Source organism: Opisthocomus hoazin, chromosome 1 (genome assembly GCF_030867145.1).
Source record: "Opisthocomus hoazin isolate bOpiHoa1 chromosome 1, bOpiHoa1.hap1, whole genome shotgun sequence".
NCBI lineage: Eukaryota > Metazoa > Chordata > Aves > Opisthocomiformes > Opisthocomidae > Opisthocomus > Opisthocomus hoazin.
Window position 1 is genome coordinate 151,050,696 of NC_134414.1, and position 13,307 is coordinate 151,064,002.

A 13,307-nucleotide genomic window follows, 5' to 3' on the forward strand; every position below is an offset into this window, starting at 1 on the left:
CTCGCAGGCAGCCCTGTAAAGCGATCGCTGTGTTATTAAGAGGGGCGCAAGAGGAGGAGGAGGAGGAGGAGGAGGAGGAGGGTTGAGTTTGCCGCTGCGGTTTTTGTTTTGGTTTTTTGGATGCTGCTGCAAGGCGACTTGACGCATTCCGGCACTGGCTCCTACCCCTGACCAGCGCATCTCCCTCGGAGCAGGTAAGGAAAAACCCCTTTTCCTTCCCCCCCCGCGCTGCTGGACTCTATTTTGGACAGTTTGGGTCTGGGATGTCGATCTCCTTCCCCTCGTCTCTCTCTCAGTCGTGTTTAGCTGCTGCAAAGCAAAAAGAGGAGGTGCTTTGCTCCCCCTCCCCTAATCCCCCCCAGTTGCTGTGATGAAGTTGTCAGTGCTTAGCGAAGTCTCCACCGTCCGTGAGGCGGGGAGCGCGGTGGTCGGGAGATTTGTCGCAGGAGCTGGACCCCGCTGAAGTTGCCTGGGAAGCCCTCCAGATGAGCTCCGGGCACCGCAGGTCCACATCGACCCCTTCCTACCTTGGAGACCCCGCTGCGTGTCCGGGGATGTGCGGGAACGCGTAGGGCTCCGCATGTGCTGCCGTAGTGGGCAGAGCGGGATGTTCTTGCTGGTGTGAAAGCCAATCCATTGCGCCTGAGCGTGTGTGTGGTGGGGCTTGGGGGCTGGTTTCTGATGTTTCTCTCCTCCTTGGCAGCCTCCATCCTCCAAGTGAGCTTTATGCCTGCAAAGCAGAGTACCTCCATCCCTCCCTCCCCAGCGCGCAAGAGGAGAGGACTGGGGCAGCTTGGGGGGGGGGGGGGGGGAACAGGCGATGGAAATTTGCTGAGTTGGCATTGCGAGGACTCGCCTCCCAGCCGCCCGGTGGTTGATGCATTTATTTATTTATTTATTTATTTATTTATTTATTTGTGTGTGTGTGTGTGTGTGTGTGTGTGTGTGTGTGTGGTAACTTCGTGACAGCAGCCGCGGCGATGGTCAAGTCGGCGAGAAAATTGGACGGATCGAGTTAAAGGCAAAAGGAGACGGCTGGGGAGGGGACCCCAGCCTGGGGGTGCACTCCATAGACCTTCAGCCTCCCGGCTTGGGGGACAGGACTCCTCACCTTACCTGCCCTCTTCCCCCCCTAAAGGTACTTCTTCCCTCTTTCTTCACTCTCCCATCATCCCTGATGCCTCTCCCTTCACCCCACCTCTCCTTTCCCCTTTTGGATATTTCCATCCTTTAGGCTCCTCATCTATCCCTTCCTCAGGCTCTCCATCTCGACTCATCATCCCTCCCTGCAGACTCTGAACCTCCCCCCCACCCCTTCCCCCTCACCCCACCCCCCCACCCTGCCATTGATCTGTCCTGGGGCTCTCTGCTCGACTCCATCCTCCTCTCCCCTTTCAAGTACCTCTCCCTCTCCTTCCCTGCCCCTGGGTCCCCCTTCCTGTGTGCCACCATGACTGTGATGGCTGGAGAGAACATGGATGAGACTTCTGCGCTACCTGGCCACCCCCAGGATAGCTACCAGCCCGCTGCCCATGATGACCATGAGTGCTGTGAGCGCGTAGTGATAAACATTGCTGGACTACGCTTTGAGACGCAGCTGAAGACCTTAGCCCAGTTCCCCAACACTCTGCTGGGCAACCCCAAGAAGCGCATGCGGTACTTTGACCCGTTGCGCAATGAGTACTTCTTTGACCGGAACCGGCCCAGCTTTGATGCCATCCTCTACTACTACCAGTCTGGAGGGCGGCTTCGCCGGCCGGTCAATGTGCCCTTGGACATGTTCTCTGAGGAGATCAAATTTTATGAGCTGGGTGAGGAGGCCATGGAGAAGTTCCGGGAAGATGAAGGATTCATCAAAGATGAGGAGAGACCCTTGCCGGAGGGGGAGTACCAGCGCCAAGTATGGCTCCTCTTTGAATACCCAGAGAGCTCTGGGCCTGCAAGGGTCATTGCAATAGTCTCTGTCATGGTGATCCTCATCTCCATCGTGATCTTCTGCCTAGAGACATTACCTGAGTTGAAGGAGGACAAGGAGTACACAGTGCATCGCACTGACAACACCACCCAGGTCTACAAATCCAACATCTTCACAGACCCCTTCTTTGTTGTGGAGACCCTGTGCATCATCTGGTTCTCCTTTGAGCTGGTGGTACGCTTCTTTGCTTGCCCCAGCAAGACCGAATTCTTCAAGAATATCATGAACTTCATTGACATTGTGGCCATCATCCCTTACTTCATCACCCTGGGCACCGAGATGGCCGAGCGGGAGGGGACTCAGAAAGGAGAGCAGGCCACCTCCTTGGCCATCCTGAGAGTCATCAGACTGGTAAGAGTCTTTCGAATCTTCAAACTCTCCCGGCACTCTAAGGGCCTCCAGATTTTGGGACAGACCCTCAAAGCAAGTATGAGAGAGCTAGGTTTACTAATCTTCTTCCTCTTCATTGGGGTGATCTTGTTCTCTAGTGCGGTATATTTTGCTGAGGCTGAAGAACCTGAGTCTCATTTCACAAGTATCCCTGATGCTTTCTGGTGGGCGGTGGTATCCATGACCACTGTGGGCTATGGTGACATGTACCCTGTGACAATTGGAGGCAAAATCGTAGGCTCCTTGTGTGCCATCGCTGGTGTGCTGACAATTGCCCTGCCTGTACCTGTCATCGTGTCCAACTTCAACTACTTCTACCACCGAGAAACAGAAGGGGAAGAACAGGCTCAGTTGCTTCACGTTAGCTCCCCTAATTTAGCATCTGACAGCGATCTCAGTCGCCGCAGCTCCTCCACAATCAGCAAATCTGAGTACATGGAAATCGAAGAGGATATGAATAATAGCATAGACAATTTTAGAGAGGCTAATCTCAGAACTGGCAACTGCACTGTAGCCAACCAAAACTGCGTTAATAAAAGCAAGCTGCTGACTGATGTGTAAACAAAAAAACCAAAATCCCCACTCACAGCTTGAGGACTTTAGTGACACAGTCACACTTTGTAGATGCTTTACTGATAGTCTTTGAATGCTTTATTTACCTCGTAAATGCATTATTGCATTGCGAATTTTTGCTCAGCGATAAAGAAGCTTCCAGGATCCATGAAAGATAAGGTTTTGTTTATTTTTAAGAAGCATTTTCCGCCTGGTAAATGATAACCATTTGAACTAGTTTAGTTTTAAGCTGTATGATGCTAGACCTAAACTTTTCCTCTCCCATGTCCCTTTTTTTTTGATGAGTTAACTTAAAACTAAGCAAGACAGTTTTTAGAGCTATAAAGCATATGCATGGATTCCAGTAAAAATATTCTGCAAAACTGCACAGTTACAAGAAAGTGCATCAGATAATAATAAAGAAAAAAGATTAGCAAAAACCTGCAGCAAGTGTTTGCCATGGTTTTTATGAAGGAGAGCAAATTTTCCTTCGGCCCCCCTATGTGAAAGATTACATGCTTCCAATCTACAGATCCACGCAGCACCTTATTAAAAACATACTTAAGCCTGGCCTCTTTTGCTGTTCATAGAAGAACTATTCTAAAAGGAAAATAACCAACAAAAAGGAAGACAAAACATCTGCAATGCTGCTAAGTTCTCTTACATGCAGATGATTTAAACACACTTTTCCTTTCCCCTCTCCAGAACTGGATACAAAACTTTAAGCCCCTCTGTTGCAAGATAGCACAATGGAGTTTAATATAAGCATGTTTGAATTTGATACTATTTATTTTATAATCGCATGCCTGAAACGTTACCTCAGACAATAGTGGATAAGCTTTCGTTTGAACTGAGTCTTCTGAAAAATAGGTCCTTTATCTCTCTTTTTTCTTTTCTTCTCTTTTCTTTCTCTTTTTGATTTGCATTCACCAGAAGTGCACTCCTTAATTTATTAAATCGTTGACTAGTAACTTAAAGTACTGTATTTAAGTGTGTATGTTAGTCAAATGGGAACAATAACTTTTGGAGATCAAAGCATGTTCAAATATTCAGCATTATGGCCTATCTGATTAAGGTGTAACTTGAATTAATTAATGCATGAATTCAATAATGATAATAATAATAACAATAAAAACAAAATTAAAAAAAGTGCTTGATAGACCGAGGGCCTGAATGAACTAATTAGAGAAACCTGATTGTTTTCCTGTATTGCTCAGGGAAATGTGTTGGCTTTTGTCCAGGCGTTGTCAGAAAGGAGCGTATCCCATCCCTTAAAGGGAAAGCTATATGGAAAATTAAGAAGTCAAGTTATATATAGCAACACCTAAAACCGAGTATCCTTTATAGTTAAAAGGTGCAGATGCATGCTTTTTGGTGCATTCTCAGAATGTAAATGAAACTTCTCTCTTACATGCATCCAAATTGCAGCAGCTGGTTTCTTTTGCAGTCATTATTTGAGACTTTTTGGTATTCCCCGAAAACTCACTGAAGAGACGCAACAGATTGATTTAGATGATAGTTGCTCAGTGCCTTTATCTTACATCCCCTAAATTGCTGAAAGTGCCTCCAGGAACTGAGCTGATCAGAGAGAGCGAACGAAGCATCGAGGCACCAATGCACTGTCAGAAGTGTTCTGTGCCGCCTCCTGGCACAGCACAGAAGGAGGCAGAGAAAGAAAGAAAGAGCAAGTGAGTGAGAGGGACGCTGACGAGGAGGGCAGAAACCACCAGCGCCCACGGGATACCTTCCTTCCCCAGCCAGTCCGGTGCTGCAGGGCTCAGCATTTGCTTCTGCCAAATAACTCATAGCTGTGTTTGTGCAAGACTTCAAGTTTCCCTAGGCTGTTTATAGAGGCATCACTGCCATCATTGTATCTGCCCTTCCTTTCCCTGAGATGGCTTTTGGGCAGCCTGTCCCAGCATGGCAGGACGCAGGAGGAACTAGGGACCAGCATGAACAGCGGCATCACCCAGTCAGGCAACCAGACTGCAGGGCTGTGCTTTTCTTCCCCTTGGATTCCCCAGCAGGGAGGTGGGAGACGCTTTCCAGTGCTTTCCCATCCCTGCCTCCTCCATCGTGTTTCGTCAGTCTTTCAGATTTTAAATCCCATCACAGATCCTTCGAGCCATATTCTTCTTTCTGCTCCCTAACCTTACTCTACTTCCACCATCATCTGGTGAAGGAAGCAGCACTAGGAGAAGGTATCTCCTGCAATATGCCAGCCTTGACTGCTAGTCCCTGGAAGATAATACTCTTTAATCTGAACTACTGTAGGCACTAATGTATTTTTTTTTAATGGACAAAGTTGAGGATCTTCATTCTGCACTTAGCATGTCGCCAGCTGCGGTTGAACACTTCTCCTTCCACACTGCACAGTTCCTTTCTTCCCCTATCTTTCTGATATATGTATATATGTGTAGAAAGATATGTATGTGTGTCCGCGCATGTGTGTAGCACACGCATGCACAGACACACATATGTATAAAATCAAGGCACTTACTTAGAGTTAAAAAACAACCCTAACTCTGCAGTTATGCACAAGCCTGACCTGCCAGGTTTCCAGAAAGACTTGACTTTATTTCTCACTGTGTGGCTTCTGTGAATCTTAATGATGAGAAAGCAATCAAGAACTGAGGGAGCTCTAACTCCTGCAAGAAATGCAAAGCATCAGATAAAACAGGGCATTACATCCTCTAGGTAGATGTTGTAAATCTTCCTGTCCCCTGCTCATGCCCCTGCTCATCGTACACCTCTCTCCCCATTAAATTCTGGTGGTCCTGATCTTCCCAAACTCTTACATTCTAGGATATGACTTCTCATGTCAAAATGGACTTGAATGCTGCACTCAGCTTATAAAACCACCGACTAAACTAAACAGCAATAATCAATTCAGTGCTGTGGGACTGATGACCAGAAGGCAGCATCTGGGAGATGCGGCCTCACTTTGGTAACTTAACTGCTGTCACGTTTGGGCATGCACACCTTAGTTTAGTGAGCAGAATGATAACCATTCTGCATACGTGAAAAGTGCTGTGTGCAGCGATTTTTCTTTGCCAGGAGACTGGGATGGATCATTAGGACTCGAGATGGTTTGGGGAGCCTGAACGTTGCTTTGTCCATTTATAGCTCACTGCAAAGGATCTCAATACATGTGGAGTACAGGAATTAACCTCATGTACCATAGGCATGTGTTTTTGACAAGTTTGATGCAAAAAAATAACAACAACAACAAAAACTCTTACTCCCTTTACACAGGAGTGCTGAAATGTCTTTGTGGGCCTGAAGGTGCACTTAACAAACTGCCTGTTCTTACCAGTAAGAATCCTTTTCTTTCTTACCTTTTACTTTTTCTTTTTCTTTTTTCTCCCCCTTTTGGCGTATGTTTCTTTTTGCCACACATGAGCTCTAAGGGGTTGTTTAAGTCAGTGGAAGACGACTGGAAATGAGCTGATGGCCAATTTAGTGCATCTCAGAAAGAGTCAAGAGACCTTCATTGATTTGGCAGGGACCTCCCAGAAGCGATGCCCATGTTATGCTGGACAGACACCAGTAGATACGGCAGTCTTAGTTGGGCTGTAGTTTGATGAGGCAAGGCAGCTATTCGAGCGTAAGGAGTCGCTACCCAAGCCTTCTTTACCAGCCACTGCTCTGTGCCTCTCTGTGCTTCTTAGTTGCCCCCATACAGATTTTTCTTGGTGAAGGGCATGAGGGAACTCGCCAGGCATGAGCAAGGCAGCAGTGCACTGCAGTGCAGAGGCAGGAATGAAGCGGAGAGGCAGTGGGCAGGAATCACATAGGCTGGTATCACTGCCAAGATTCGCCATCTGGTCCTACCATACTTAGCTATAGAGCACTAGGGAACAGGCAGAGGAGCAAGGGGGAGAGTGAAAATGAAAAGCTTTGTACCCCCTTCCTTCACAGAACTGAGAGGTTGCTGCCAGATTGCCAATAGCTCAAATCCTCTGTGTGGCAGCCCCAGCAGAGGCAATGAACTGGATTTACTTGTGTTCACGAGGAAGTTAGTGTGCAGTAAGCCAGGGTGTGAGTTCACAGCATCCTAGCAAACCCACGCAGATTGCCTGCACGGAGTCTCTTAAGCCTTATTTCCATTGGGGACTTCAGGAAAGCTGATCTGAATTAACGAAAGGTGTGCATTTAAAGTAGATTTGTTAAACTGCTTTAAAGCCCAGCATGGACATTCTGTTGCAGTATAAAAGCAGCCTTAATCTGATTTGGAGTCATTCTTTTTGGATGGAAAGTAAACTGAATTGAATTAAGGCTGCTTTATTTCTGAACACAATGGGGCTTAATGCAGTTTACCTCATCTGCCTCACAAGTTCATTTAGATAGATAAGCCTTTAGTAATCATTAAATGTAATGGAACTGAGCCTACTTTGCAGGGGGTGGCTGGGCAGAGTGTGGCCATGTGCTACAAAACTCTTTGTACGTGAGTGCTGGAAATTCACAACCTGGCTTACTGAGGGCTAACATGTTGTTCCTGGTAACAATTCTAGTGATCTCCTTCCTTTGTTCCTGGTTTACACATCTGTAGGTGTGAGGAGAATCAGTCCCGCTGCCTTCTGGGAAGTTGACAATGATCATGGCCCAAAGAAATTAATTTCCACTCACAAAGTCTCTAACTGTACATGTGCTTAACCTGATGTTCTATTGGTCTCGTGGACAAGCACTTGAAAGACAGTATGAAGTGCTAGAGACAGCACTAAATTCAGCAAAAGTCCTCCTGTTCTCAGCAGTGATTTTGCCCAGGTAGAGGTGGCAGGGATCAGACCCTTCTTAGCAAATCAGCTGTGTATCATTCGTTGGAGGCTGCATTGGCCCAAATCAGCAACTGGAGCAGTGGCAACTTTTACTGACAATCATTTTAGTAAGGGACAATTGTTTTCAACAGAAGTACGGAAAGTTTGTTTGTATTATGAGAGCACTGAAGCCTAAATATAACATAAAAAACTGCTAAAGTATAAGGAACTGAGGGCAAGGTTCACTTTTCCATAGTTCACACTTGGACAGTGCAGTTTCTTATATGCACATATGTTAACCGAAATGAAATAAACTAAACACTAGGGCAGGAACATCTGAAATTTATTAGAAAAAGGTGGAAAGTTGTATTTTAGAATAAGATCTTCTGCATACATATGCAATATATGGAAAGAATATATTCCTTTCCAAATATGAGCTTGATAACTGTATTTAGAGGGGTGCCATTCTGGATGAATTGATTTCACCCTAACATGATGAAAAGGGAAGTAGTGTAGCGTTTCCAGGAATGGTCTGATCCTGTAGGCTTCCAGCAGTCTGATGCCACTCACCCTCACAGTAATTTCAGACTCGCAGGAATGCAGAACCAGCTCCAAAGTGTGATTTGCCCTCCAACGCCACAGAGCTGGACAGAACTGGAAAGCTGTGCTTCCAATTGCACAGCGTGGCAAGTTTGTTCCAGACCTGCCCATCGCAAGTCTGAAACAGGCTCCTTTGCTGAGATGCTTTAACCAGGGACCTACATTCCAATTTTGGTTGGACTTATTTCAGGCTGGGTTTCTTTTTCTGTTGTTCTGGCTTTACTTAATCAGGTGTAGAGAATTTATTTTTCCTGAAATGCTTATCAAGTATTCTTAAAGGTGTCAGTATTCGTATCTGCAAAAATGAAACTTCAGGGTGTTGTACTGTTTCACTTAGTACAGATGAACTTGCCACCGGTGAGGTCAACAATTTATGCTGTCAAAGCATAGCATGCTTTGATATTTTCAAAGGAAATAAAATGAAACTGAGGTCTTAACTGAAATTTGTCTCAAATTATCTGTTGATATCTATGTAATTCTGTATATTGCACCTGTTCACAGGCTCTAGCAAATGTCACTACAAGTTATAAAAAAAATCATCTTCTATTTCTAGTTTCTATAATAAAATGAAGACGTTGCATTCAGTTCCTTTAGGTGCATCAATCTTTGATCCATGTTATTGTTTCAGTGATATTTCTACAATGTAATTGGGATCAAATGTATATTTTACTTTTGTACAAAAGTAAAAATGATATTTTTATGACTAAATTCAGCAAACCCTTACCTGTAACCTGCTAAGATGAATTTTTTTTCCTTTCCTTTACATGTAAACCATTGTTTTTGCAGTATGTCGGTTTGAAATGAATAAATGACAGCTGTCAATAGAACTGTATATGGCCACTCAGACGTACCTCTGATTTTAAAGATCAGATATTACCGATGTGAAATATATGAACTGAATAGTCTCCATATGAAAGTGCACCATCAGGGCAACAAACCATTTAAGCTGACACAGCTGTACTTATTTCCACCATTTACAAATTGCTTAACACTTTGGGTCAAGTATGTACTTCATTGTCACATTGCAGCTCATTTTACTTTCAGTAGTGAAATCATTTGACTTACCATTTTTAGAACATCTAATGTTATGAGTTCTGAACTATTTGAAATGCATAGTTTTCATCTATGCAATTTTACCTGCCTCTGTACTTGTTCATCTGTTCATACTTGGCATCAATTAAAGATAATTTTTAAGGATCTTACCCAGGATTATTCTGTCTGGTTATTTTCTGGAGTCTGATTTCTCTGCTGTCACTACTGGCCAGTTCTATCTGAAATGAATGGTAGGTTCATTGATAATTTTCTTATTGAATGGTATAAGAAATGGCGATGTAGTGAGTGGGAAATGTGGCTGTGGGCTTTGAGAGTCTTGTAAATATCAGCTCAAACTTTACAGTACAAATAATCAAGTGTTTGTCTTCCATAGCCCAATTTGGATCTAGCCTTGAGTAAGCAATGTTCTGGGCCAAACTCTGCTGCCCTCACTGCTGAGACAGCACTCAGTTCCACCAAAAGCAGTGGAAATAAGATTAAGCCTACTGATTGTGTTCTCCAAAGGCTCATTGGTATCAATTAGTATGTTACAGCTTCATTCCTGAATCTGAACCACTGCCGGTAGCATTATAATGTAAGTGCTGACTTGAAATCAGGTTTCAAACAAAAAAACTGTGTGGCTGATCATGGTTTTTGGTTTGGGTAGAATGTAAGCAAGTCAAACTGACTTGGTCTTGTTTTCTTTTGAAAATGGTTTATTTTTTCAAGGTACATTTCATGCAAACGGGTCTGATATAGTCATGCCTTCCATGTCTCGATATTGTATTATTTATAGAGAAGGCAATGACCTAAATGCTAATTATTTAATGCCAAAGGTATTGTGTATTAGAAGTCCATCTATAAAGACTGCCAGGTCTTTCTGTAGATAGGTGCAGTTTGTAATAGTGGGATGCATACATGGTGGAGTGCTGATTACATATGGTGAAATTAAGTTAAATACCCTAACCTTATATGAGGCAGAACATTTTGCATGGCCTGTCATGTGATTTTATTTATTTACTTGTTTTGCTTTCTTGGTCAAGAAAAGTTTTCATCTATGAAATCCTCATTCATCAATAGCTTCAAGTATATTTAGTCAGTGTTACTTAATTTTATTAACAAGCTGACAAGAATTGTTTTGTAAGGATTTGCAGTTATCAGTCTTACATGGGTCTAGTCCAAGTCATTCGTCTGTTAGCTGCTGTGCAGTGGTGTTCTTAATTCAATGAGGTACTCATGTCCATGCTTCACTTCAAGAGTGTGATCACTGTCATTGAGTTTTGTTGGCTCTAGGTGTATCTAAAGTCTTATTGTTGCTTCCTTTTTTCTTCTCTGTGTAAAAAAAAAAATCAAATGCTTTTCAATCACCTCTACAGTATCAGTCTTCTCCCTTTTGTCCTTAGCAAAGCTCCTCTTGTATTGTTTGGATCAAATTGTAATGTTGCTACTTAACCTATTTTCCAGAATCTACGATTCCCTTGCCATATAACTAATTTCTGTATCCCTCTACTAGTTTCCTCTCTTCTTGGCCACGCTTCATCTTGTGAAATACTACCCCCAGACCCTTCACTGCTAAGGTCCTTCATGGTCTGTCTCATCATACCTGTCATGGATCTAGATCAAAAAGCTCCTTTCTCTTAGGACTGGGAACACCAATTCTTGTATCACAATCATACATCTTTCTGAAGAAAGGCCTTGCCCGTTTCCATCTGTGCTGCCTCCTCTGTGTGCAAAATGCTCCTGCTAGGTTCCTTTTGCCACTCTCATCTCATGTTTTATCATTCCTCATCTTTCCCACAGCCTGTGCAGTCGCTGTACCCCTTGGTATATCTTGTACTGAGATACTTTCCATGACGTCGTCTGTTTTGCCAAGTGGAGGTTTTCAGGCAAAACTACATGCATTCAGGTCCTAGGGCATGTTTTTTGCCCTCTAAAATGACTCCATAAATCAATTGTGTGCTGGATTAGTTGAGTCTCTGAGTTAATTTCTTACTTAATCTCAAAGGTAAATAGAAGTGCGGGGTTTTTCTCCCAGAACGCAAACACTTCTATCTTGTCTTTTGTGCTTCATCAATTACAACTTTGTGTATTGAGTCCTTCCTGTGGTTACACCAAGCCACCTCCTCATCTTGTAGGTTTTCTCTGAAATGACCTACTGTGAGTAAAAAACTGTAGCTCTTCAGATGTGACTTACGAAACAGACATATTGATGAGCCATGGACTAGGCTCCTCTTTCTACTCCAGCTGTACTGGCACTCAGGTTGTAAGGGGAGCAAAGACTAATTCAGCAGCCTTTCAACACAGAGAGGGAGAGAGTCCATTCACTAACAAGGTGCTTTTTTAATATATTCCCTTCTTTATATAATATTGATGATATCAACATGAATTTGGTTTACCTAACAGTTAGTCGGTTTGATTAATGGATACAAAATAGCTGCTTTATGGAAACATACACATCTCAGGTATGAATATGTGCTCCCTTGCCGTGCAGAAACTAGGTATTTATACTTCAATGAATAAGAATCCTAATACTCACAGCATAAAATGACTCTTACCTCTGAAAGCACAAAGAAATTTTCTCACAGGTGTGGGGTTACCCACTGTTGAAGTTTTATTCTTCTTCTAAAGCATCTGGAGCAGCTGCCCTCAGGGCTGGCAGTAGAAGTCAGATGGCCTGACTGCCAAAGAAAATCAGACCGTCTGATTCAGTGCTATCCCTGACAGCAGCTGCTAGGTACTGCTGCAGCCAAGCTCTGCAAGTGTGTGCAGGGAACTGTTGTGCTCTTGAAGTAAACCAGAGCCCACATAAGTAAGTAGGACTGTATCTTTTCACATCAGAAGACTGTAGAAAGTCCACGAATTTGTGCTCCCTTTCAGTCTGCTAAAAAAAGAAGATGAGAAACGTTCTGTACTCAAGGCTTCTAGCAGGTACTTTTAGAGGTGCATTATATCCCATGGTTGGTCTTTCTATAAAAGTGCTCACTTTATACAGTGTTGAGATTAAGCTTTCGAAAATCAAAGAAGCTTTAATTAGCACAACAATACTTCAATCCACTCAGCTTCTCTAACAGTTTCCTAAAATATCTCACATTTTATTCCAATGAGAAGACAATTATGACTCTTGAATAGAAAGCTTTTACAGCTAGAAGATGAAAATGTAATTGTAGGTGGTATATTTGGTGACCTCCTCTCACTAGGTAGGAACACTAGCACATTTGTCTTTTCAGCAGGAGATCACAGAATCATAGAATCATAGGTTGGAAAAGACCTCTAAGATCATCAAATCCAACCATCCAACCCAATACCACCATGCCTACTAGACCATGTCCTGAAGTGCCACATCTACACATTTTTTGAACACCTCCAGGGATGGTGACTCCACCACCTCTCTGGGCAGCCTATTCCAATGCCTGACCACTCTTTCTGTGAAGATATTTTTCCTAATATCTAATCTAAACCTCCCCTGATGCAACTTGAGGCCATTGCCTCTCGTTCTATCACTAGTTACCTGGGAGAAGAGACCAACACCTGCCTCACTACAGCCTCCTTTCAGGTAGTTGTAGAGAGCAATGAGGTCCCCCCTCAGCCTCCTCTTCTCCATGCTAAACAGCCTCAGTTCCTTCAGCTGCTCCTCATAAGACTTTTTCTCTAGACCCCTCACCAGCCTTGTTGCCCTGCTTTGGTCATGCTCCAGCAACTCAATGTTCTTCTTGTAGTGAGGGGATCCTGCAGTTGTCACCAAGTGTAATAGAGACAGCTGCATAAAAAGACTCGGTGATCCTTAAAGGAGGACAGGTGGAGGACAAATGTGTTTCTTGGTTCACAATCTCCACCCTACTTGGTTAAGAGCAGAGTGTGAGGAATGGGAGGTTCAGCTGTACTCACTTCACATAAGAAGCCTTCTGTGTGACACCCAGATGCAAAGTGAAGCGGGGTTTCGTGTCCCACAGTCACCTAGGCTGATACCATTGATACAGCCTGCAGCTACTTCAAAAGATTCA

The 13,307-nt window shown here is 43.8% G+C and overlaps 1 protein-coding gene across 2 annotated transcripts; it reads left to right on the plus strand.

Annotated features, from left to right (window-relative positions):
* Window positions 1–436: 436 nt before the first annotated feature.
* LOC142363966 (potassium voltage-gated channel subfamily A member 1) lies at window positions 437–9,476 on the plus strand. 2 transcript variants are annotated; one of them, XM_075441787.1, is made up of 4 exons: window positions 437–505; window positions 973–1,138; window positions 1,259–2,326; window positions 6,173–9,476. In XM_075441787.1, exons 1-4 carry the CDS (start codon window positions 486–488, stop codon window positions 6,179–6,181), a joined length of 1,263 nt encoding a protein of 420 aa, XP_075297902.1. In that variant the 5' UTR covers window positions 437–485; the 3' UTR covers window positions 6,182–9,476. The 2 variants fall into 2 exon arrangements, with proteins under 2 accessions (XP_075297902.1, XP_075297892.1); XM_075441777.1 differs by having other exon boundaries at window positions 443–505; window positions 1,259–9,476.
* Window positions 9,477–13,307: the final 3,831 nt, after the last annotated feature.